The 27,411-nt window shown below is 41.6% G+C and overlaps 1 protein-coding gene across 1 annotated transcript in view; it reads left to right on the top strand.

Moving 5' to 3' along the window:
* LOC110536597 (coagulation factor XIII A chain) overlaps window positions 1–10,826 on the top strand; it is a 30,498-nt gene extending 19,672 nt beyond the window's left edge. The window contains exons 8-15 of the mRNA XM_036935311.2: window positions 1,467–1,614; window positions 2,036–2,145; window positions 4,638–4,726; window positions 4,911–5,070; window positions 5,719–5,997; window positions 8,024–8,184; window positions 8,627–8,763; window positions 8,893–10,826. Of these exons, the coding sequence (XP_036791206.2) occupies window positions 1,467–1,614; window positions 2,036–2,145; window positions 4,638–4,726; window positions 4,911–5,070; window positions 5,719–5,997; window positions 8,024–8,184; window positions 8,627–8,763; window positions 8,893–9,034 (1,226 nt within the window). The 3' untranslated portion in view covers window positions 9,035–10,826. The remainder of the gene's footprint in view (window positions 1–1,466; window positions 1,615–2,035; window positions 2,146–4,637; window positions 4,727–4,910; window positions 5,071–5,718; window positions 5,998–8,023; window positions 8,185–8,626; window positions 8,764–8,892) is intronic.
* Window positions 10,827–27,411: the final 16,585 nt, after the last annotated feature.

The following is a 27,411-nucleotide window of genomic DNA, read 5'->3' as shown; positions in this document are numbered from 1 at the left end:
ATCGAGAGACTGAATTTTTTTCCCATTCCTCCTTGCAAAACAGCTCGAGCTCAGTGAGGTTGGATGGAGAGCATTTGTGAACAGCAGTTTTCAGTTCTTTCCACAGATTCTCGATTGGATTCAGGTCTGGACTTTGACTTGGCCATTCTAACACCTGGATATGTTTATTTTTGAACCATTCCATTGTAGATGTTGCTTTATGTTTTGGATCATTGTCTTGTTGGAAGACAAATCTCCGTCCCAGTCTCAGGTCTTTTGCAGACTCCATCAGGTTTTCTTCCAGAATGGTCCTGTATTTGGCTCCATCCATCTTCCCATCAATTTTAACCATCTTCCCTGTCCCTGCTGAAGAAAAGCAGGCCCAAACCATGATGCTGCCACCACCATGTTTGACAGTGGGCATGGTGTGTTCAGCTGTGTTGCTTTTACGCCAAACATAACGTTTTGCATTGTTGCCAAAAAGTTCAATTTTGGTTTCATCTGACCAGAGCACCTTCTTCCACATGTTTGGTGTGTCTCCCAGGTGGCTTGTGGCAAACTTTAAACAACACTTTTTATGGATATCTTTAAGAAATGGCTTTCTTCTTGCCACTCTTCCATAAAGGCCAGATTTGTGCAATATACGACTGATTGTTGTCCTATGGACAGAGTCTCCCACCTCAGCTGTAGATCTCTGCAGTTCATCCAGAGTGATCATGGGCCTCTTGGCTGCATCTCTGATCAGTCTTCTCCTTGTATGAGCTGAAAGTTTAGAGGGACGGCCAGGTCTTGGTAGATTTGCAGTGGTCTGATACTCCTTCCATTTCAATATTATCGCTTGCACAGTGCTCCTTGAAATATCCAATAAATGTCGTTCCACTTCATGATTATGTCCCACTTGTTGTTGATTCTTCACAAAAAAATACAGTTTTATATCTTTATGTTTGAAGCCTGAAATGTGGCAAAAGGTCGCAAAGTTCAAGGGGGCCGAATACTTTCGCAAGGCACTGTACATTGAGCTTGGTGAACAGAATATGAATGACAGTCATCCAGTATGCTGTAATAGAAATAAGGCCATGCTCATCAGAAAAAAAAATCATCCTACATCATCTTAAATGGCACTGACAGCCATTGCCGTAGATGCTAATGCTAAGCCATAGCTCAAAACACAAATCCCGGTTTTCTGACTAGTCTGGAGCATAGGCCACTTTCTAGGTATGAATAAGATGTAGAAAATGTATAATTAAGTTGACTAGTCCTATTAGCAGATAAAAATAGGTAGCAGTTTCCTCAGACAAGGCCCGCTACTGTGCAAGTAAAACACACTTCTGAAAGTTATATTCATAAATCTACGCTAATCAATTGATTGAATACATTTAATGTATTAGTTAAACATTTATTAATGTTCACAATTGCATGTTAATTAATATATGCTTATTTTGAAGTTTTGCCTAGTCTCTTTAATGGTGTCCCCTCCCCTGCCCCAGTTCTGCGGTGTCTGGGCATCCCTGCCAGGGTGATCACCAACTTCAACTCTGCCCACGACAACACAGGGAACATAATCACAGATCTCGTCTTCAACTCAGTGGGAAATCAGCTTGAACTGAACGAGCGCCTTACCAGAGACTCAATCTGGTAGTTATATTTCTGCTTATCCATTTGTATTGAATGAAAATGAAATCCCAGAATGTAGGTTTCTATAATTCTTTCAATGTATGTTCAATGTATGTACTGTAAAAACAGTTTAGTCATAGCATGGTGGGGGGGTGGAATGGACTAGATGTCCCTGTTATCTTTAAATCATTGTGCTCCAAGAAGAAAATGATTGTGCAGGATCCCAGATAGTGTATCTGAGTGGTGAAGGATGCCAGATAGTGTACCTGAGTGGTGCAGGATGCCAGATAGTGTTCCTGGTGGGTGCAGGATGCCAGATAGTGTTCCTGATGGGTGCAGGATGCCAGATAGTGTTCCTGATGGGTGCAGGATGCCAGATAGTGTTCCTGATGTGTGCAGGATGCCAGATAGTGTTATTGAGAGGTGGGCATTGTCTCCACAGGAACTACCACTGCTGGAACGAGGCTTACTTGTCCAGACTTGACCTCCCTGCAGACCAGAACTTTGGTGGCTGGCAGGTGGTGGATTCCACCCCCCAGGAAACCAGTGATGGTAAGAGAGAAATTAGGATGATGGGAGAGAGAGACCTAATTTTCACTTCATTTTGAATGCTTCAAAATTGCATAATCAAATTCATGAAATCGCAGCCATTTAAGATAGTGTGTTCCATGATAATTTGCACCCTTGATAACCGCTTGGCTAAATAAATACAATTACTGAGCTATATTGTTGCAATAACATGACATTATTTTATACTAATACAATTGCTCAGCGAAAGAGATTTTGTTTAACAAGTAATACAAAACCATCTAAAAAAAGATAGTGGTCAAAATGATTGGCATCCCTGTTTTCAATAGTCCAGCACCCTCCCATTGCGAGGATAACGACTCTGAGCCTTTATCTTCAATGTTTTATGAGATTGGAGAACAAACACGTTCGGACTGATCTTAGACCACCGTTCCTCGATAAAGAATCTCTCCAGATCCTTGATATCTTTCATCTGCGCTTATGGACTGTCCTCTTCAATTCAAACAACAGGTTGATTTTGTACTCAATTAAACATTTGTTGGTGGATTTTGATCGGTGCTTGGGGTTATTGTCTTGCTGGAAGATCCACTTGCAGCCACTGGTGAGCGTGGCCAAAGAGCTTCAATTTCATGTCATCTGACCATAGCGCTGGTTTCAATCCATGTGCCAATGCCATTTATTAAACTCTAGGTGATGCTACAAATGACATGAAAATAGAGCTTGTTTTTTCTCTTTCTTTAAGCAATTGTATTAGTATAATAGAACATATTTATTTTTTACAATATACAGTAGCTCAGTATTTGTATTATAATCATTTATTCTATACAGTCCTTTTTTGCTCATCTTTATCAAGGGTGCCAATAATTATTGACCTCGCTGTATATTTTTCTACATTTGCATTTTTTCATCTGAAATGAATGTTCTTCTGCCCTTCTATGTTCATGTCAGTTCTCATACTTTTACAACATTTACTTTTGATGTGCTTTAGAATGTGCTTTGCTGAAAAACAAGATATCCAACACACTTGTTTCAGACCAAAACACACTATATCCAGAGCCATGTGTTTAGAGAGTGGGGACATTGAGGTTTCTGCATTGCGATGCCTTCACATAGCACTACAATATTCTATGGCAGCCATGTTAGCTCCCGAATGAGCATTATGTAATAGGTGTAGAGCTGGTTGATGCTTCCAGTGATGGTGAGAGGGATGACAGTGTCAAACAGCTTGTGCTCCTTCTCTCTGCAAGTCAGCTGCTACACAGGGACCATCAGCCGAGATGTATTGCGTCTCCCTGAATTCTGCTGCTGGCGTCTGTGCTCTCTTTCAGAGGAAAGCTGGTCTGTAGACCTTACAGGGCACACAGTCGTCCACAAGGAAACCTTTTTCCACCATTATGGCCATCGCTGGTTTCAGCAGAGAAACGATGTCGGACTGCTTCAGGATCTCCTCACTGACAGAGCCTCCATATGGGGCTGAAACAAAGAAATGTGTTAAGAAAGTTGCCCCATGTTGTCACGATGCAGCTCACAGTCCGCTGGTGGATGTTGAATCTGTGGGCCAGATCCCTCTGCTTCAGACCCAGTGAAAGATGAAAGCCATGAAAAGGAAAAACTTGTCTGTGGGCTGCAGGGATTGTGACTGATGGAGAAAAAAAGGATTAAGATGCATTACTATGCAAAATTATAACTAAAATGATCAACCCTACAGATTGCAGATAAATATGGTAATTCCAAATCAGAATTACAGCATCACCTCTGTTTGCTAGAGATATTTGTGAGTCATCAGTGTCCAAAAAAGGAGTCTCCGTCAAAGGTTGTGGGTCAACCAGCAGGACAACAACCTAAAACACACATCAGAAAGCACCCAGGAATGGTTCAAGAAGAAAAGCTGGACTATTTTGGAGTGGCCAGTGTTGAGTCAAGATTTGAATCCCATCAAAAATCTATGGCGAGAACTGAAAACAGCACTTGGTGGAATCCATCCCTAAAATATTGCGGAATTGGAGCAGTTTCCAGCAGATTGAGGAATCCAGTAAACGATGCAGCAACCTCATTGAATTTGTTGGCAGTTATCTTGGCCAAAACCTCTGCATCCAGGTAGCTCTTAGGTGCTAATAATTTTGTCCATGTCATTTCACCAAATAGTTTTTTAATTTAAACTTAAATTGGGAATTATTTATAAAAAGTGCAAGGGTGCCAATATATTGCGCTGCAATTGTACATGCAATTCTTAAAAGTAATAAAATGGCTCTGAAAAGCATTGATTGCATCTTGAAAATGTACCAATTCCCTGATAATTAATACAATCCGTTTCCAAATGCATTGCTGTGTATTCTCCAAAAATGCTAGCCAATATATTCTAGAAGATGCTAAATAACCAGCTAACAAAATATCAAAACGGTTTGGATGAAATAACAGCACCCTAGGGAAGTCGAAAATAAGCAAACATTTTTGAAACATGAACTATTCTTTCAAAAGTCAGACAGGGTCATGAGTTGTTGATATTGTTTTTGCAGGATATTTCCGCTGTGGACCTTGCTCTGTCAAAGCCATCAAGGAAGGAATGCTTGGCTATCAATTTGATGCCCCGTTTGTGTTTGCTGAGGTAAAACAATACTCTTCTTTATGCTTGACCAGTAACACTCTGTTGAATGTTCAGCCATAATGACTTCATCATCACTCTATGCCATGAAGAAGCATAACACAGTTATGCTTTATAACTTGCAATACATCTTATTAAATTAAAATCAATCCTCATATTCACATTGATCTCTTTCTTTTAACCTCAGGTGAATAGCGACGTTTACAAATACAAGCTAAACTCACAAACTGGGAAAACTGAGTTACTAAGCGTAGACACAACTTATGTCGGCATGAAAATCCTGACAAAGTCCATTGGTGAGACCAATGAGCCAATGGACATTACAGAGACATACAAATACCCAGAAGGTATGTGGCACCTGGACAATGGAGTAGGCTGGCAAGGGTGTAACTGCATGTTTAAAGTTAGTTATTGGCAGTTTGCAAAGTGTCTCATGAAACTAATGCAACAAGAATGAAGTATAGAAATGACTTTGCTATTACTGCTTTTCAAATTACTTTGCAAAAATATAAACGTAACATGCAACAATTTCAACGATTTTACTGACAGTTCATATAAGGAAATCAGTCAACTTAAATAAATGTTTTTGGCCCTAATCTATGGATTTCAAATGACTGGGCAGGAGTGCAGACATGGGTGGGCCTGGGAGGGCATAGGCCAACCCATTCGGGCACCTGGGCCCACCCACTGGGGAGCCAGAACCAGCCAATCAGAATGAGTTTTTCCCCACAAAAGAGCTCTATTACAGACAGAAATACTCCCCAGTTTCATCAGCTGTCAGGGTGGCTGGCCTCAGAAGAAGCCAGATGTGGAGGTCCCCAGCTGTACAGTATATACAGTTTATTCCTATAGGTGGAATAAAATTGCAGTCCCACTCCTTGCTGCAGCGATCTATGATATGTGTTTCTGAAGAGAGCGGTTTAGATCAGTAGACCACCCTAGGCCACCAGTCCCATGTTAACTCTATTCCCCTCCAACTCCCCCCCCACACACAGGCAGTAGTAAAGATGAGGAGACCATGAGGAATGCCGAGAGAACCTACAAGACGCATTTGCAATATGACGATGAGCAGGGCGTGGCGATGACGCTGGAGATCCCGCAGGAGCGTGTGAAGATTGGCCAGAACTTCCAGATGGCTGTGGTCTTCAGGAACCTGAGTGAAGACACACGCACCATCCATGGCTTCCTGGTCGGCTCCACGATCTACTACACCAACATCCAAAGGGCTCAGTTCAAGCAGTTGACCTTTGACGTCACTCTGAAACCCATGGAGAGTGAGTAGAAACCAGGTTGATCCTTTACATACGTACTGTACTGTAGGTCTTTTTGGGCTTGTCTCCATGATTCACAACTTTGTATGATAGTCCTGCAAAGCTTTCAGACCCCTCTGAAATAAAATCCTCAACAGTTTATAGAAAATGCTTTGCAGTCCTTTTACAGCTTTATGGCAACGTCCTGTTTCAGCAGGTGTGTGTATGTATTGTATTGTAAGAGAACGTGAGGTAACGATGGGATGCTCTCTAGTACTTACCTCAAAAGACTTTACAGGTAACAACCTGGTAACAAATGGTAATGAATGGTGAATCCCAAATAATCCAAATATGAATTTTCAGGTAATAATTATAAAAGTTATGTTCTGCCAAATACAGTGCCTTGCGAAAGTATTCGGCCCCCTTGAACTTTGCGACCTTTTGCCACATTTCAGGCTTCAAACATAAAGATATAAAACTGTATTTTTTTGTGAATAATCAACAACAAGTGGGACACAATCATGAAGTGGAAGGACATTTATTGGATATTTCAAACTTTTTTAACAAATCAAAAACTGAAAAATTGGGCGTGCAAAATTATTCAGCCCCTTTACTTTCAGTGCGGCAAACTCTCTCCAGAAGTTCAGTGAGGATCTCTGAATGATCCAATGTTGACCTAAATGACTAATGATGATAAATACAATCCATCTGTGTGTAATCAAGTCTCCGTATAAATGCACCTACACTGTGATAGTCTCAGAGGTCCGTTAAAAGCGCAGAGAGCATCATGAAGAACAAGGAACACACCAGGCAGGTCCGAGATGCTGTTGTGAAGAAGTTTAAAGCCGGATTTGGATAGAAAAAGATTTCCCAAGCTTTGAACATCCCAAGGAGCACTGTGCAAGCGATAATATTGAAATGGAAGGAGTATCAGACCACTGCAAATCTACCAAGACCTGGCCGTCCCTCTAAACTTTCAGCTCATACAAGGAGAAGACTGATCAGAGATGCAGCCAAGAGGCCCATGATCACTCTGGATGAACTGCAGAGATCTACAGCTGAGGTGGGAGACTCTGTCCATAGGACAACAATCAGTCGTATATTGCACAAATCTGGCCTTTATGGAAGAGTGGCAAGAAGAAAGCCATTTCTTAAAGATATCCATAAAAAGTGTTGGTTAAAGTTTGCCACAAGCCACCTGGGAGACACACCAAACATGTGGAAGAAGGTGCTCTGGTCAGATGAAACCAAAATTGAACTTTTTGGCAACAATGCAAAACGTTATGTTTGGCGAAAAAGCAACACACCATCCCCACTGTCAAACATGGTGGTGGCAGCATCATGGTTTGGGCCTGCTTTTCTTCAGCAGGGACAGGGAAGATGGTTAAAATTGATGGGAAGATGGATGGAGCCAAATACAGGACCATTCTGGAAGAATGACCTGAGACTGGGACGGAGATTTGTCTTCCAGCAAGACAATGATCCAAAACATAAAGCAAAGTCTACAATGGAATGGTTCAAAAATAAACATATCCAGGTGTTAGAATGGCCAAGTCAAAGTCCAGACCTGAATCCAATCGAGAATCTGTGGAAAGAACTGAAAACTGCTGTTCACAAATGCTCTCCATCCAACCTCACTGAGCTCGAGCTGTTTTGCAAGGAGGAATGGGAAAAAAATTCAGTCTCTCGATGTGCAAAACTGATAGAGACATACCCCAAGCGACTTACAGCTGTAATCACAGCAAAAGGTGGCGCTACAAAGTATTAACTTAAGGGGGCTGAATCATTTTGCACGCCCAATTTTTCAGTTTTTGATTTGTTAAAAAAGTTTGAAATATCCAATAAATGTCGTTCCACTTCATGATTGTGTCCCACTTGTTGTTGATTCTTCACAAAAAAATACAGTTTTATATCTTTATGTTTGAAGCCTGAAATGTGGCAAAAGGTCGCAAAGTTCAAGGGGGCCGAATACTTTCGCAAGGCACTGTATGCTCCTGTTGTTGATTGAATTTGTTTCGTTGTCAAAACTCTGTCTCCCTAAAACCAACAGCGTCGAGGATACAGGTGGGCGTGCTGGCCCAGAACTACATGCCCAAGCTGGGTTGCCAATCCAACCTCCGCTTCGTGGTGACGGCCAAGAGCTTGGAGAACAACCAGGACTTGACGGCCATACAGATAGTGAACCTGAAAGGCCCCGAGCTGGCCTTTGCGGTGGGTCTGGAAGTTTCATTAGTCCTCTTTATTAGGATGTATTTCCTTCCTCCCTTAAAGGGATCGTTCACCCAAATAAAAAAATGACATCTTCGGGTTCCTTACCGTGTCAGCAGTAATTTGGTCACAGTGGCAGTCCATAGACTGCTGACATGGTAACGAAAACTGTCATTTTGTAATTTGAGTGAACTATCCTTTAAAGTGTTCCGTAAAAGTATATATTACATTTATTTAGTTTTTCCCCAAGAGCTAATGTTGTAGTGTACCCAATTAAAGCCTTATTTGTGCTGCTGGAGTGCTGCATCTCTCCTCACCTTTGATAAAGCAGCCATTCTGAAAAACATCCATGCTCCCAACGCAGGGGAGTTGATAATCCCTAGATTATTATAATGTCTTATATCACCATAGATTTTTCGTGAATGGACCATCTCTATTTGAACAGATGAGTGGACCAGCGAAGGTGAACCAGGAGGTATTTGTCAAGGTGGAGTTCACCAACCCGTTCCCATTCAGCCTGCATGACGTGAAGATGGCCATGCAAGGGCCTAATTTCATCTCATACCGGGAAAAGTTGTACAGGTAAGAGGATTTACAACTCCAAGTCCTCACATCATGAGGATGTTCACACTTACATTAGTCTCACATTCACAAAAACAGATCCAATGTAGTCTGGTTAGTAAATCTGTGTGTGTGTGTGTGTGTGTGTAGTGAGATCTCTACCGGCGCCTCCATCACCTGGATAGAGTCCTGTGTCCCTACAAGGGCTGGGAATACAATGATCTATGCTGTCCTGGACTGCTCAGTCCTTGGGAATGTGCAAGGCAATTGGGCCGTCGGCGTCCAGGCCTGAGCATCGCCCAGGAAGCCCTTCCCACCTGCTAATCGCCTGCCATCGACCGGAGAACCATGGACGAATAGAGGCTCTTGTGTAGATTTGAAAGGATTTGATTGCTGGATATGCAATTCCATCTAGCTTATGAGAAGGTGAGGGCGAGCAAATAACATACCCCTTACGGAAAAAACACATGATTCACGGGTGAAATTTCCTCCTGGGAAATCATGTGAAACCATGTTTTTTTTTTAGAACACTGAAGTTTACATGTGGATTTTACATGTGATCACATAACCTTTCACGTGAATATTTTTCAAATGAGATTCCACAGATGATGCCCTGCAAACAAAATTAAGTCGTTAGAAAACACACAAACAGTTCTTTTAACATACAGTGTTTTCAATGTACATTTTTGACATACATAATTACATTGTGTATGTTTATTTATACAGTCATTATTATTCAACATGTCCTCGGCTGGGTTCAGGAGTAACATTAAAACAGAATAATATCCCCCACAGTAGACAACTATTCAGAAAACTATACTTATTCTGAAATAACGATGAAATCTATGGGGAGAGAATAATAAGATGAACTAAAATAGAAGTGCAGATGGCACTCTTTTGCTAAGTGCAGACATGTATTATAGATAATGAATGTGTATAGGAATGCTATAGACTTTGATGGGCAGCAGAAAGATCAGCGTAACCCAGAAGTTGTCAATTCTAATCCCAGGTGGGGTCATATTGAAAAGTCACTACTAAGTGATCATGTCAAATGTAATCATGTTGACATTGATGAAATATTTTGTACACTATTTTAGCTGAATAGTGTACCAGTTACTTTAAAACCCACAAATCATTTGATTCCCTTACACAAAAAGACATGCAAAATCACATTGTTTAGCTGAAATGTTCACATTTCACAAAAGAAAAATCACAAAAAAAAGAGACTTGAGGTCAGTTCTTCACATATGAAACCACATGTTCACATGTATTCACTTTAAAGTTCACATGTTAACACCACCTTTTCACATATGAGGAGAATAACATGTTTTCACCTCACGTGGAATTTGTTTTTCACGTGTGAAAACGTTCACATAGGAACATCTAACTCTCAAATGTGTAGTTTCATGGTATCGTACATAGATATTTTGCATCCTCATGTTGTCACATTTATTTCACGAGATCATGTTTTCGCATGTGTAGTTTCATGTTATCAGATGTTGCTTTTACATGTTGTCACAGATGTTATCACATGTGAAATGCATGTGATTTTTCTGTAAGGGATTGCTTTCACCGATAAGATTTTTTACAGAAGGGGCTAGGAGTTGATTTGGAATTGGGCAGAAGAGGGAGGGCCAAGTCGCAATAAGCGCATCAGTTTATCTTATTATTTCCTCTGCATTGCCAAATATCAATCAAATCAATGTATTTTCAGGCATCGGTGACACTTAAAGTTGAAGGGCACCTACATAAGGTCACAATATCATCACTTGCATGTCGACTCTTAACATCCTGTGTAAACTTGCAGTTGTTGACATAGTTTTTTCATAAAAGTTAACCCTTCACAAGTGTTTCCATATGAATATGATGGATAGAGTTTTTTTATGCAGTCTAATTAGATTACAGTTATATATCATGGATTTAATTTGGTTTCGAATCAGCCGCCTCAGAATCGGGTTTCTGTTATTTTCGATCTGACAAACCTTTGCTGACTGTAAATTTCTCACACAATCATGACCTTCAATCTTTTAACATTTCAGCTGTGCACTGCTTTTGATTAACAATAAAATCATTTTCAAAATCAATACTGTTGTCACACCATTATATTTTTTGTATCATTTAGTATTTTAAAACATTTCCGGATGGAGTGGGATAAAGTTAACAGGCTGCCAATATCATTGTTATGTTCACTGGTCCCATTTCATGAATAAAATCTAACACACCTTACAAACCTTCCAACCTTTTTATGACCAAAAATAAAGGGCTTGCACAAAGTGCTAGAAAACATGCAGACCGTCAACTCGACACAGGTTCCATATTAACCACTGTAAATGAATTTGAGGAACCGCAAGAAATGTATCTATTCATTCAAATAAGTGCAATAATAGCTAACTTTTACTTCAGTCTTAAATCAGTAACATTATAGCAGGCTGGGATGACATCCTATTAGACAGTGTTCATCAGTCTCTGATGTTCCAGGAACAGGTTTTATATCGATGGTTCCAGGTGATACCTTTATTTTACCGGGGAAGAAATATTGAGAACTAGATCTCTATTTCAAATGTGCTCTCCAAACCACAACACAAATTGACACATCATACACAAAGTATAAATACAGTGCATTCTGAAAGTATTCAGACCCCTTCACTTTTTAGACATTTTGTTACGTTACAGCCTTATTCTAAAAAGGATTAAAGACATTTTCTCCTCATCAATCTACACACAATACCCCATAATGACAAAGTGAAAACAGGTTTATATACATTTTGAGAAATGTATAAAAATAAATAAACAGAAATTCTTTATTTACATACAGTTGAAGTAGGAAGTTGACTTGCCCTTAGGTTGGAGTCAATAAAACTTGCTTTTCAACCACTCCACAAATTTCTTGTTAACAAACTATAGTTTTAGCAAGTCGGTTATGACATGTACTTTGTGCATGACACAATACATTTTTCCAACAATTGTTTACAGATGGATTATGTCACTTATAATTCACTGTATCACAAATCCAGTAGGTCAGAAGTACACTGAGTTGACTGTGCCTTTAAACAGCTTGGAAAATTCCAGAAAATGATGTCATGGCTTGAGAAGCTTCTGATAGGCTAATTGGCATCATTTGAGTATATTGGAGGTGTACCTGTGGATGTATTTCAAGGCCTACCTTCAAAGTCAGTCCCTCTTTGCTTGACATCCAAAGAAATCAGCCAAGACCTGCACAAGTTTGGTTCATCCTTGGGAGCAATTTAAAAATATCTGAAGGTACCACGTTCATCTGAACAAACAATAGTATGCAAGTATAAACACCATGGGACCACACAGCCGTCATACTGCTCAGGAAGGAGACACATTCTGTCTCCTAGAGATGAATGTACTTTGGTGCGAAAAGTGCAAGTCAATCCAGCATCTTGGAACTATATCCACAGTAAAACGATTCCTGTATCGACATAACCTGAAAGGCCGCTCAGCAAGGAAGAAGCCACTGCTCCAAAACCGCCATAAAAAAGTCAGACTACGGTTTTAACTGCACATGGAGACAAAGATTGTACTTTTTTGAGAAATGTCCTCTGGTCTGATGAAACAAAAGTACAACTGTTCGGCCATAATGACCATTGTTACGTTTGGAGGAAAAAAGGGGATGATTGCAAGCCGAAGAACACCATCCCAACCGTGAAGCACGGGGGTGCCAGCATCATGTTGTAGGGCTGCTTTGCTGCAGGAGGGACCGGTGCACTTCACAAAATAGGTGGCATCATGAGGGAGGGAAATTATGTGCATATATTGAAGCAACATCTCAAGCAAGCTTGGATGCAAATGGGTCTTCCAAATGGACAATGACCCCGAGCATACTTCCAAAGTTGTAACAAAATAGTTTAAAGACAACAAAGTCAAGGTATTGGAGTGGCCATCACAAAGCCCTGACCTCAATCCTAGAAAGTATAGTTCTATACTATATATTTGTGGGCAGATCTAAAAAGCGTGTGCAAGCAAGGGGGCCTACAAACCTGACTCAGTTACACCAGCTCTGTCATGAGGAATGGGCCAAAATTCACCCAACTTATTGTGGGAAGCTTGTGGAAGGCTACCTGAAATGTTTTACCCAAGTTAAACAATTTAAAGGCAATGCTACCAAATACTAATTGAGTGTATGTAAACTTCTGACCCACTGGGAATGTAATGAAATAAATAAAAGCTGAAATAAATCACTCTATTATTCTGACATTTCACGTTCTTTAAATGTGGTGGTGATCTTAACAGATCTAAGGCGGGGAATTTTTACTAGGATGTCAGGAATGATGAAAAACAGTGTTTAAATGTACTTGGCTAAGGTGTTTGTGAACTTCCTACTTCAACTGTATGTATTCAGACCCTTTGCTTTGAAACTCAAAATTGAGCTCAGGTGCATCCTGTTTCTATTGATAATCCTTGAGATTCTTCCACAACTTGATTGTAGAACACCTGATTTAAATTGGACATTTTATTGGACATCATTTGAAAAGGCACACACTTGTCTATATATGGTCCCACAGTTGACAGTGCATGTCAGAGCAAAAACCAAGCCATGAGGTTGAAGAAATTGTCCATAGAGGTCCGAGACAGGATTGTGTGGAAGCACAGATCTGGGGAAGGGTACCAAAACATTTCTAGAGCATTGAAGGTCCCCAAGAACACAGTGGCCTCCATCATTCTTAAATTGAAGAAGTTTGGACCCACCAAGACTCTTCCTAGAGCTGACTGCCCGGCCAAACTGAGCAATCGGGGGAGAAGGGCCATGGACAGGGAGGTGACCTAGAACCCAATGGTCACTGACAGAGCTCCAGAGTTCATCTGTGGAGATGGGAGATCCTTCCAGAAGGACAACCATCTCGGCACCACCACCAATCAGGCCTTCATGGTAGAGTGGCCAGACGGAAGCTAATCCTCAGTAAAAGGCACATGACAGCCCGCTTGAGGTTTGCTAAAAGGAGCCTAAAGACTCTCAGACCATGAGAAACAAGATTCTCTGGTCTGATGAAACCAAAATTGAACTCTTTGGCCTGAATGCCAAGCATCACGCCTGGAGGAAACCTGGCACCATCCCTACGGGGAAGCATGCTGGTGGCAGCATCATGCGGTGGAAATATTTTTCAGCGGCAGGGACTGGGAGACTAGTCAGGATTGAGGGAAAGATGAATGGTGTAAAGTATGGAGAGATCCTTGATGAAAACCTGCTCCAGAGTGCTCAGGAACTCAGACTGGGGCAAAGGTTCACCTTCCAACAGGACAACGACCCTAAGCACAAAACCAAGACAACGCAGAAGTGGCTTCGGGACAAGTTTCTGAATGTCCTTGAGTTGCCCAGCCAGTGCCCAGATTTGAACCCGATCGAACATCTCTGGAGAGACCTGAAAATGGTCGTGCAGCAACGCTCCCCATCCAACCTGACAGAGCTTCAGAGGATTTGCAAAAAATGGGATAAACTCACTAAATACAGGTATGCCATGCTTGTTCTGTCATACCCAAGAAGACTCGATGCTGTAATCACTGCCCAAGGGGTCTTCAAAGTACTGAGTAAATAACCTGAAAACCTATGTAAATGTAATATTAAAATGTTTTTGTTTTAATAAATTAGCAACATTTCTAAAAACCTGTTTTTGTTTTGTCATTATGTGGGATTTGTGTGTAGATATATGAGGGAAAACAACTATTTAATCCATTGTAGAATAAAGCTGTAAGGTAACAAAATATTTAAAAAGTCAAGGGATCTGAATACTTTCCGAAGGCACTGTAAAAGTGTTCCATACAATAAGGGGATCTGCATCATGGGGATCTACATTATGTCGGAAATATTCTGAAGAATGGGAGAAACTCCCCAAATACAGGTGTGTTATGCTTGTGGCGTCATACCCAAGAAGACTAGAGGCTGTAATCAATGCCAAAGGTGCTTCAACAAAGTACTGAGTAAAGGGTCTGAATACTTTTGTAAATGTGACATTTCAGTTTTACATATTTTATACATTTGCAAACATTTCTAAAAACCTGTTTTGCTTTGTCATTGTGGGGTATTGTGTGTGTATTGAGGGAAACATTTTTATGATAAATTTTTTTAAAGGCTGTAAGGTAACAAAATGTGAAAAAATCAAGAGGTCTGAATACTTTCCAAATAAGAACACAGCCAGACAGGATGCTCTCTATTGTGCACCTGTAAGAGTTTAAGACTTAGGGGCCAAGGCACATTTCTTCAGCCACGAGAGGTTGAAGAGGCACTGTTGCGCCTTCTTCACCACACTGTCTGTGTGGATGAACCATTTGAGATCGTCAGTGATGTGTACGCCGAGGAACTTGAAGTTTTCCATCTTCTCTACTGCGGTTCCGTCAATGTGAATAGGGGTGTGCTCCCTCTGCTGTTTCCTGAAGTCCACGATCAGCTCCTTCGTTTTGTTGACGTTGAGGGAAAGATTATTTTCCTGGCACCACTCCGCCATGTCCCTTACCTCCTCCCTGTGGGCTGTCTTGTCATTGTTGGTAATCAGGCCTACTGTTGTCTGCAAGCTAGATGATTTGAGATGGAGGCATGCATGCCCACGCAGTCATGGGTGTACAGGAGGGGGCTGAGCACACACCCTTGTGGGGCCTCTGCCCTGTGTTGGAGGTGTTGTTTCCTTCACCTCCTGGGGGTGGCTCGTTAGGAAGTCCAGGACCCAGTTGCACAGGGGGGTGTTCAGACCCACGGCTCCGAGCTAAATGAGCTGAGCTTGGAGGGTACTATGGTGTTGAAGGCTAAGCTATAGTTAATGAACAGCGTTCTGACATAGTTATTCCTCATGTCCAGATAGGATAAGGCAGTGTGCAGTGCGATTGCATCGTCTGTGGATCTATTAGGGTGGTAAGCAAATAGAAATGGTCTAGGGTGTCAGGTAAGGTAGAGGTGATATCATCCTCGACTAGCACCTCAAAGCACTTCATGATGACAGCAGTGAGTGCTATGGGGCGATAGTCATTTAGTTCAGTTACCTTTGCTTTCTTGGGTACAGGAACAAATGGTGCACATCTTGAATCAAGTTGGAACAGCAGACTTTGATAGGGAGAGATTGAACACTCCAGTTGTAAACACTCCAGCTAGCTGGTCTGCGCCAGCAGCCTTGTGAGGGTTGACACACTTAAATGTTTTACTCACGTCGGCCACGGAGAACTGGAGCTCACAGTCCTTGGGAGCGGGCCGCGTCGGTGTCACTGTGTTATCCTCAATACGGGTGAAGAAGGTGTTTAGCTTGTCTGGGAACAAGACGTCGGTGTCCGTTGATCCCTTTGTAATCCATGATTGTCTGTAGATTGTCTGCCGCATACATCTCATGTCTGAGCCGTTAAATTGCGAGTCCACTTTGTCTCTGTGCTGATGTTTTGCCTGTTTGATTGCCTTACGGAGGGAATAACTACACTGTTTGTATTTTACGATATTCCCAGTCACCATGCAATGGTTAAATGAGGTAGTTTGCACTTTCAGTTTTGCTGGAATCTTCCCACGGTTTCTGGTTTGGGTACGATTTAATAGACACAATGGGAACAACATCTGCCAATACACTTCCTGATGAACTCAGTCAGCGTGTCCGTGTAAACATCAATGTTATTCTCTGAGGCTACCCGGAACATATCCCAGTCCGCGTGATCAAAACAATCTTTATTTCTGTCTGCACGATGAAATGAGAACCCAGCTGGCTGTATGGACAGGGACAGTATATCCTGAGAGCCATGATTCCATGAAACAAAGTATGTTAAAGTTCCTGATATCTCTCTGGAAGGTGATCCTCGACCCTGAGCTCATCTACTTTATTGTCCAGAACTGAACATTAGCGAGTATTATACTAGGAAGCGGTGGATGGTGTGCCCGCCTCCTGAGTCGGACTAGAAGTCCACTCCGACTCGCACATGTTGATTTTGTCCAGATGCGATCAGGACACGCAGGTTGAAATATAGCTAATTTGTCCTGGGATATACCCATTGGGTTGTTATTTTACCTGAAAGGCACAAGGTAATTTTATTTCCTGGATCTTTGTATAATTTTGGCGCATTTTGAGTCACACAAAATTGTGTGTTCTCTACTCTGACAACTAATCCACAGATAAAAGGGGAAACTCCATTTCTAGTATTCTCCCCCCTTCAGTCTACTCCTTCTGTGGGTTTTATATGGCGGTTGGCAACCAACTTTAAGGTGCATTACCACTATCAACTGGCCTAGAGTGTGGACTTCAGTTCAGCTTTCAATCTCCCAGGTGGGTATTTGCTCTTAAAAACCAATGAGGAGATGGGAGAGGTGGGACTTGCAGCGCGTCACCAGTCAAAAATAAGTTTTAATCTCACATGCACAAGTACAGTGAAATGCCGTTCTTGCAAACTCAATGCGCATGTAACAGTTTAATTTTAAACCGTCCCCTCGCCCATACCCGGGCGCGAACCAGGGACCTTCTGCACACATCAACAACTGACGCCTACGAAGCGTCGTTACCCATCGCTCCACAAAAGCCGCGGCCCTTGCAGAGCAAGGGGAACTACTACTTCAAGGTCTCAGAGCAAGTGACGTCACTGATTGAAACGCTATTTAGCGCCCACGCTAACTAAGCTAGCCGTTTCACATCCGTTACACTCACCCCCCTTTTGACCTTCCTCCTTTTTCCGCAGCAACCAGTAATCCGGGTCAACAGCATCAATGTAACAGTACAAATTTAGACCGTCCCCTCGCCCATACCCGGGCGCGAACCAGGGACCTTCTGCACACATCAACAGTCACCCTCGAAGCATCGTTACCCATCGCTCCACAAAAGCCGCGGCCCTTGCAGAGCAAGGGGAACTACTACTTCAAGGTCTCAGAGCAAGTGACGTCACTGATTGAAACGCTATTTAGCGCCCACGCTAACTAAGCTAGCCGTTTCACATCCGTTACACGCAACAATGCAATAATCAATAACAATGTATTACTAGAACAAAAGACGAGAAATACGACTAAGAAATATGAAATACACAATAAAGTAAGTAAGTAAGCATTATAAACACAGGAAATATTCAAAATGTCAGTTCCAATACCATATCTACATGTGCAGGGATACTGGAGTGATGGAGGTAGATATATATAGGGGTAAGGTGACTAGGCAACAGGATATAAGATAAACAGAGTAGCAGCAGCTTGCATGTGAGTGGGTGTGCAGAGTTAGTAGAAATGTATGTGCATATATGTGTGAGTGAGCAAATTATGGAGAGAGTGTTTGTATGTGTGTTGGGGTGACAGTGTATGTGAGTGTGCATAGAGACAGTGCAAATCAAATCAGATTTATTTATATAGCCCTTCTTAGATCAGCTGATATCTCAAAGTGCTGTACAGAAACCCAACCTAAAACCCCAAACAGCAAGCCATGCAGGTGTAGTAGAAAATACTGAAATTAAAGATCAATAAAGATGCAAGGTAAACTCGGTCCGTGTAGCTATTTTGTTTGCTTTTTATCAGTTGTATTGCTTGGGGATAGTGTCTGTTCAAGAGCCTGTTGGTGTCAGACTTGATGCACTGGTACCTCTTGCTGTGCGGCAGCAGATAAAATAGTCTTTGGCTTGAGTAGTTGGGGTCTTTGATTTTCCTGGCATTCTTTTCACACCGCGTGATATAGAGGTCCTGGATGGCAGGGAGCTTGGCCCCAGTAATGTACGGGGCTGTCCACACAACCCACTGTAGAGCCATGCGATCGAGGGCGGTGCTTTTGCCATACCAAGCAGTGATGCAGCCAGTCAATATGCCTTCACTTGTACAGCTGCAGAACCTTTTCAGGATTTTAGGGCCCATGCCAAACTTTTTCAACCTCCTGAGGGGTAGCGCCACGGTCGCCCCTTCACAACTGTGCGTTTGTGTTTGGACCATTTTAAGTCATTAATGATTTGGACACTGAGGAACTTGAAGCTGTCTACCTGCTCCACTGCTGTCCCGTCGATGTGGATGGGGGCGTGCTCGCCCCCCGTTTCCTGTAGTCCACGATCAGCTTCTTGGTCTTGCTGACGCTGAGGGAGAGGTTGTTGCTCCGGCACCACACTGCCAAGGATCCATTCGAAGTTAGGATATACATTTATCCAAGGCTGTTTAACAACTATGCTGGTTAATTTATCAACGGGGAGGGAAAAGCTTTTTAGGAAAAGTTCAAGAACCATATCTCATTAAAAAAAGTCAAGGTTCTTATCATAATCAAACTATCAGAAAGGGGAAGGGGGAGGGTGCGGGGTAATAATCTTCTGGGCTCCAGCCAATATTAAATTTTTTAGCCCTTCACTTATTACTTATTGCAGCATGGACTCCATTCTAAATTAAGTGTTGGGGGGCTAGCAATACGCCGAGGCAGATGGAGGATTCTCCTTTAGCAAGCTACCTGACAAACGTTTTAGTATTCTGGCGAGTGCCCCCGGGTCTGGCACGAAAAAAGTGAAACTCATTGGCTCGCTATAAATTCTGCTGACTTCAGCGAGGGAGAGAGAATTATTTCATCCTCCCTATTTGTTTCATTATGCAAACTATTTGTATGACTTCCTCACACATGCATACATACACACACACAGAGAGCTTTCCATGACACCTTCAAGTGAATCTGAAATGACTTAGCTACCTACCTACACACACGTACGCACCTACAAACAGTGCGCCCACGCATACACATGCTGCATGCTTATCGTGTGATACTCTACCTCAAGCGAGCAAAACCTCGAGACGTCCTTAGATATCGTGCACCAGCTGTTTACATAAATGCATAGGGCCCCGCCCCGTGTCTTACCAGAGTCTGCTGTTCTGTCCTGCCCATAGAATGTTCTTAATGTCGTCGTTCCGCCACGACTTTGTGAAACATAAGATATAAGTTTTTAATGTCCCGTTTGGTAGGATAAATGTGCCATTCTTCTCCCTCATGATGCAAGTTGAGAAAATGCCAAGAGTGTGCCAAGCTGCCATCAAGGTAAAGGGAGGCTACAATGAAGAATCTCAAATATAAAATCTATTTATATTTGTTTAACACTTTTTTTGGTTACTACATGATTCCATATGTGTTATTTCATAGTTTTGATATCTTCACTAGTATTCTACAATGTAGAAAATATTCAAAATAAAGAAAAATCCTGTGTGTCCAAACTTTAGATATAGGCCTATTGTAAAGCTGCCTCTTTCAAGGAGTGGGACTCTAACCCAGAAGCCTATAAGAAATCCCGCTATGCCATCTGACAAACCATCAAACAGGAAAAGCGTCAATACCGGACTAAGATCGAGTTGTACTACACCGGCTCCAACGCTCGCTGGTAGTGCCAGGGCTTGCAAACCATTACAGACTACAAAGGGAAGAACTGCCGAGAGCTGCCCAGTCACGAGCCTATCAGACGAGCTAAACTACTTCTATGCTCGCTTTGAGGCAAATAACACTGAAACATGCATGAGAGCACCAGCTGTTCCGGAAGACTGTGTGATCACGATCTCTGCAGCGGATTTGAGTAAGACCTTTAAACAGGTCAACATTCACAACGCCGCAGGGCCAGACGTATTACCAGGACGTGTACAGCAAGCATCCCCCGACCAACTGGCAAGTGTCTTCTGACATTTTCAAACTCTCCCTGTCTGAGTCTGTAATACCAACATGTTTTAAGCAGACCACCATAGTCCCTGTGCCCAGGAACCCTAAGGTAACCTAAATGAGTACCGACCCGTAGCACTCACGTCTGTAGGTAACAACACATCCGCCATTCTGATCCTCAACACATGGGACCCTCAGGGGTGATTGCTCAGTCCACTCCTGTACTCCCTGTTAACTCATGACTGCACGGCCAGGCACAACTCCAACACAATCATTAAATTTGCCAATGACACAACAGTGTCTGATCACCGACAACGACGAGACAGCCTATAGGGAGGAGGTCAGAGACCTGGCCATGTAGTGCCAGGACAACAACCGCTCACTCAACGTGATCAAGACAAAGGTAATGATTGTGGACTACAGGCAAAAGAGGACCAAGCACGCCCCCATTCTCAACGACGGGGCTGCAGTGGAGCTGGTTGAGAGCTTCAAGTTCACCAACAAACTAACATGGTCCAATCACACCAAGACAGTTGTCTTGTCAACGAGTCCAGCCACCCTAGTCATAGACTGTCCTCTCTGCTACCGCACATTAAGCGGTACCGGAACGCCAAGTCTAGGGCCAAGAGACTTCTAAACAGCTTCTACCCCCAATCTATTAGACTCCTGAACATCAAGTCAAATGGCTACCCAGACTATTTGCTCCCCCCCCCCCCGCCTCTTTACACCACTGCTACTCTCTGTTGTCATCTATGCATAGTCACTTTAATAACTCTTCCTACATGTACATACTACCTCAACTAACCAGTGCCCCCACACATTGACTCTGTATTGGTACCTCCCTGTATATAGTCTCGCTATTTTTATTTTACTGCTGCTCTTTAATTTACTTGTTAATTTAATTACTTGTTAATTTTATCTCTTATTCTTATCTGCATTTTTTTTTACTGCATTGTTGGTTAGGGGCTCATAAGTAAGCATTTCACTGTAAGGTCTACACCTGTTGTATTTGGCGCATGTGACTAATAACATTTGAATTGATCACCATCTTTATTGCTAAAACAAATACAGGTACAAACATAACTTTAAGCTACATATTATTTTGACAGAGGTAATGAACTGTCAATTGATCAGCACAGCAATTGATAAAATAGCACCATGTTTGAAACAAGTGGTTCTGAGCTTACGTCAATGTGAACATTACTGGAATCAGGAATGCATACAGGCTCGATCTATCTGAGCTACTGTGTCCAATACACCACCACCTGTTGGGCGCCTACAGTACTGACCAAAAAAGGATGTTATGTTTTTTTTTATGGCATGTATTGCTAAAATAAAGGTTTAAGGAAATACAAGCATGCGCCACAAGACAAACCACTCAATCAAGCCTAATGGTCTTGTAAGTATAAAGACAAAGCTTGCTTCCATAAAAAAAAAAAACATGAAAATGTAGTGTAGTGTCTTACTGTAGTGTGTGAAAAATCCAATGTGGCATGTGGTACAAATCACATTATTGTGGAAGCACGTCCTCTAAGAGTATGAATTAGGCTGTTTGAAAATGTTTGAATTTTAAGCAACCTGCCTACAGTACAATACCAACATACACTCTTAGAAGAAAGATTCCAAAAGGGTTATTTAGCTGTCCCCATAGGAGAACCCTTTTTGGTTCCAGCTATAGCCTTTTTTGGTTCTAGGTACAGCCATTTTGGGTTTCATTATTAGAACCCTCTGGAAACGGTTCTACTTGAACCCAAAAAGGTTCTACCTGGAACCAAAAGGGTTCTTCAAAGGGTTCTCCTATGGGGACACCAGAATAACCCTATTATCTTCTAGATAGCACTGTTTTTCTAAGACTGTAGCTACTCTAGTAGATCAAAGCTGTGTGCTGGTAAACCTTGGTAGAGCATGGGTGGAATAGGCATTGTGGTGCTCATGGGAATTTCTTTTATTTTTTGGCTTCAGACCAATGCTTATTCCCACTTAAAACATATTTGTTTTTTAACAGCTTAATGTTGATGTGTACTCCTATCATCAATTGAGCCATACATAAGTATATGTACATTGTGTCACAGTAAAAACCAGTGACTCTCTGAACACATTGACATGTGTCTCCACAAGGTAGGGCTACCAGTTGTGCCACAAAAACCACAGGTCTTTCAGAGCAAGAGAAACAACAACTTTAGGTCTCAGAGCGGATGGCATCACCGTTAGTGCACTGCTAACTAGCTATACATTTCATATACACACTCAGATGAACTCACCAATGTTCCAGACACCTGCGAGCTTGAACCAACTCCAAGAAAGCAGTGTTTCTTGTGGGAGTCAGTGTTAGCTAAATGTCATGGTTGCTCCACTATAAATGTACCTTAATCTTATATAATGTGGCAGGACTTGTGCTATTATCACACCTTCAGAGGAAATATATTATTTAAATGTTTTAAGTGAAATATGACCTTGTTTCTAAAGCCAAAAAAGATTAGAATTTCTAAATTGAATTTGCCCTATGCAGGGTCATACACCATCTACAGCTTCAAAATATGTTCCAAAATCTGTCAACTACCTTGTCCATTTCCCTTCTAGGGAGTAGGTCTATTTATTAGTCTCGGTCACCCTCTACAATCATTATGATTATATTATTATCTGACCCTACTGGTCATCTATGAACGTTTGAACATCTTGGCCATGTTCTGTAATAATCTCCACCCGGCACAGCCAGAAGAGGACTGACCACCCCTCAGAGCCTGGTTCCTCTCGAGGTTTCTTCCTAGGTTCTGGCCTTTCTAGGGAGTTTTTCCTATCCACCGTGCTTCTACATCTGCATTGCTTGCTGTTTGGGGCTTTAGGCTGGGTTTCTGTACAGCACTTTTTGACATTGGCTGATGTAAAAAGGGCTTTATAAATAAATGTGATTGATTGATTGATTGATTGATTGATTGATTGATTGATTGATGTAAAGCAGCAGTTTCACAGACACATAATACACCAAGTCCTGGACTAGAAAGAACTGGAATGGAATGAAAAAACATGAAAAAACACTTTTACGTGACCAAGTACATTAATGGAGTAAACCTATTCTAAGAGTATGTATTAGGCTGTTTGAGAGAAGGTTTGACTCCTAATCAACACATTTAATGTGAGTACATCTGTTGTTGAAGTACAGTAAATCAATACATTCACAGTAATCTAGCAGGTGTCAAGATGCAAATGCTGAAAAGCCTTGTTAGTGCATAGGTCAAATAAGATTGAAAATGTTCCGTCTATTTTCAACTTCAAACACAATATAATATTTAACTTCGTTTTGTTTGTATTTATATTTTATAAATATTTTTATAGACTGAGTCTCTGGGAAAATGAGCCGTGACGGCCATCACTTGCAGATAGTCATCAACAGGAGATGTTTGTGGAATCTCAACGAAGGTCATGCTGAGTAGTTTGTGCGAGTCATGTCAAAGCCCTGTCAGCAGCCAGTGACCTACTGAGAAAGGGTCTGAGTGACCCAGCTAGGGTGCTTTGTGCTCAATCTGTTTTATAGAAAGTGTTCAAATGAGGAAATTCAACTAGCTGCAGAAAGTGCACTGTCATGTTTTGATATCTGACATTTAGAGAAGAAGAGGTCACACAAATCAGTGTCTGCTGCTCTAAATGAGTTCAGTAGGCCTCAAGATATAATAATGGCAAGTGTATTATGAATGGTTGCTCTTGTGTATTAAGTTGCTCTACTAGAGTTTTCAGTACAGTTGGCCTACTTTCAAGTAATAAGCCACTGCAGAGCACCCTGTTAACTTTCTTCCCTGTATACTTCCCAAGAAGTATAGAAAGAGTAGAGTAGAAACAAAAAAAATGCATTTATTTATAAAAAGATTAAAGATGATTCTTTAATTAGAAGTTCTTCAATTTATGTATGCTGAGCCATTTTTTTACAGTCCTCATCACTATGTCAAGGAAAATATAGTATTCTTTCTATCAAAGATATCTTCATATATTTCAGGATGTTGTGTATACCTGGAAATACATGATAAATTCATGTAAACATAACAGTTTTCAAAACATAACTTTTCCAAAATAAGGGGTCTCTTGGCACAACTTTAAATCAAAATGTTATTTGTATTTATTTGAAATGATTCTCTTATTAGAAATTCTTCAACGTGGGTATGTTGAGCCCTTTTTTAAATTCAGGATCACTACGTCAAGGTAGATATAGTGTTCTTTCTAACAAATATATCTAGATGTATTTCAGGATGTTGCATATCCCTGAAAATAATCAGAATTCAAGGAAACATATATTTTTTAAACATAGCTTGTCCAAAATAAGTGGTCTCTTGTTACGGGTATGGGGTAAGTCGATCATAGGGACAGGAAAGTTGAGTCGCCTTGTGGCAAGTGGTTGATTGAGTCCTGTGACAGTGAGTGATAGTGCTGGTAGGTCAACGTTTAATTCATGGAATTTGCGGTGTGGTATACTGTATATCTTAAACGCATGCCTACATTTAGATATCTCTGTTCAACATCACTTTCCGATCAATTTTATGAAAAGTTGTCTGGGACAGGGATGTTGTTTCAATGTGCCAATTCGTAGGCAAGCTATCAGCATTTGAAACTACTAAACCCATGAAACTGGTTCGTGAGATTCTTGATATGTTTAGCAAGCTTAGACGCTATGTCATCAGAGAAGACCTTGTGTGCCTCTGCTACCCTATCATAGCCTCTCATTCACACAGGTACATGTTAAAAAAAATGGTACCCTTGCTGCTGCTCAAATTGACTTCTTCCCTTCTCTCACTTCCTTGGCAACTCTCTCAAGAACCCCTGCTTGTTTTACATTTGCGTACACGGGCATGATGAGGTCTACTCTGTAACAAGAAAAATGCTCTTATGCATGACACATTGCAAAAATACTATGCATATTATGCATTAAACTGATACAATTGAATCATAATTTGTATGGGGTATGGGGTATTACCCCAAGGCAAACATTTAGACTATATTAGCCATGAAATGATGACTTCTTCCTAAATATTTCCTAGAAACAAGGGGTGGCTAAACTAACCCTTTGGCTGAAGTTACCCCTTACGGAAAATACACGCGATCTTATGTGAAGTTAATGTGATAAGATGTGACAACATGTAAAAGCACATGATCTCATGTGAAATAAATGTGACAACATGGGGATGAGACATTTCAACATGTGATACCATGACAAAACTTGAAATTTCACATGTGAACAGTCAATATGAAAATGCTATTTCACATTCTGAGAGTCAGGTTAAACGAATTTGTTTTTCACATGTGAAACTGCCATTTCCACTTGTGAATCTGCAATTCACATGTGAGGTGAAAGCATGTATTCTCCTCACATGTGAACAGGTGGTGTTAAAGGGGAACTGCCTCCTAGAAGCAACTTTTCTGGATATAAAACGGGATATGTGGCATCAATATGAGTCAGAAACAATTATTCTGGTGTCAAAATTGACTACAGATAGTAAATAGGATCATTTTGGTCATAACTTCAGTCTCGTCCAAAGCGAAATTTGGAAGTGAGTGTGGCACGACAGGTATGGATGAGTCGGGTAAGGATTATTTACATTGCCAATGATGCCCAATTGCCCAGAGACAGCAAGGTGTGGTCCACCCCCAGCTGCCATGTGGTGTTCATTTAAACTGTTCAGCAGTGCCATGGGAAACCCCCCTACCTCATCAGGAGCAGAAGGCTGAGGCAGTAAGTGGCTAGGCACCAGTCACACTTCAGGTTGGTCACATTTTATCTTGTTATAGGTCAAAATACTATCATTTGTCAGTCCTGGATTTGACCTAACAACCATTGATAATGTTAGCAGTGCTGTGTGTATCAACACCACCTTGTGTTTCTACAGATGGAGGACAGGAGAGATGGTTTTTCATGGAATCCCCTGATTAAAAGACAAGTTGATACAGATGTCTGAACTGGAAGAGACCTTACACTCGGTATTAAAATGAAACGAGACACATCTATAACTTTTCATCGTCTTTAGTTATTATTGAATGGTACGGGAGAGACCCTGTGTATTCTTCAAATATGTCAGGGAACTGTCTTGTATGGGACACCACATGAGGGGATGATGACTAACATGTACCATCAGAAAAAAAATGTATAGGTCCAGTATCTGTTCTGAATGACTAGAGAAGATGAAAGACGAGAGACAAGTGGCATTGGTTAGACAGCCAGAACCTCGCCCAGAGAGCTGTGCATGTCAGTTCAGTGTGTGGTTAGACAGCCAGAACCTCACCCAGAGAGCTGTGCATGTCAGTTCAGTGTGTGGTTAGACAGACAACACCTCACCCAGAGAGCTGTGCATGTCAGTGTGTGGTTAGACAGACAGAACCTCACCCAGAGAGCTGTACATGTCCGTGTGTGGTTAGACAGACAGAACCTCACCCAGAGAGCTGTTCATGTCAGTATGTGGTTAGACAGACAGAACCTTACCCAAAGAGCTGTACATGTCAGTGTATGGTTAGACAGCCAGAACCTCACCCAGAGAGCTGTGCATGTCAGTGTGTGGTTAGACAGACAGAACCTCACCCAGAGAGCTGTACATGTCAGTGTGTGGTTAGACAGACAGAACCTCACCCAGAGAGCTGTACGTGTCAGTGTGTGGTTAGACAGACAGAACCTCACCCAGAGAGCTGTACATGTCAGTGTGTGGTTAGACAGACAGAACCTCACCCAGAGAGCTGTACATGTCAGTGTGTGGTTAGACAGACAAATCCTTAGAATAGATCATATGAATAGAATAGAATGCCATGCCAGTTCTGAACCAAATATGTCTATGCTCCTTGTTCTACAATATCCGTGATTGTAGTCTGTAACAGTTTTGACTTGACTTATTATTTATAGGGGTGCCAGGTAGGTTGTGCCTACCAGAGAAAACATTGGTTTCTCCTTTTGTTTTGGGAGGGAATGAGTCCCATCTGGTCCGTCAAGTCTACACCAATACAAAGGACTTGTGTAAAATTCAGGATGGAGATACACTTTTCATAAACCCTTAAAACATTGGAAAGAACTTAAAAAACAACTATTCTTTTACGTGGGTTGTATTACCAACAAATGATCACACACACACATAACAATATA

Source organism: Oncorhynchus mykiss, chromosome 11 (assembly GCF_057628025.1).
Source record: "Oncorhynchus mykiss isolate SJ-2025 chromosome 11, ASM5762802v1, whole genome shotgun sequence".
Lineage (NCBI taxonomy): Eukaryota > Metazoa > Chordata > Actinopteri > Salmoniformes > Salmonidae > Oncorhynchus > Oncorhynchus mykiss.
The sequence above is the reverse complement of the archived record's forward strand: the minus strand, read 5'-3'. Positions and strand labels throughout refer to the sequence as shown.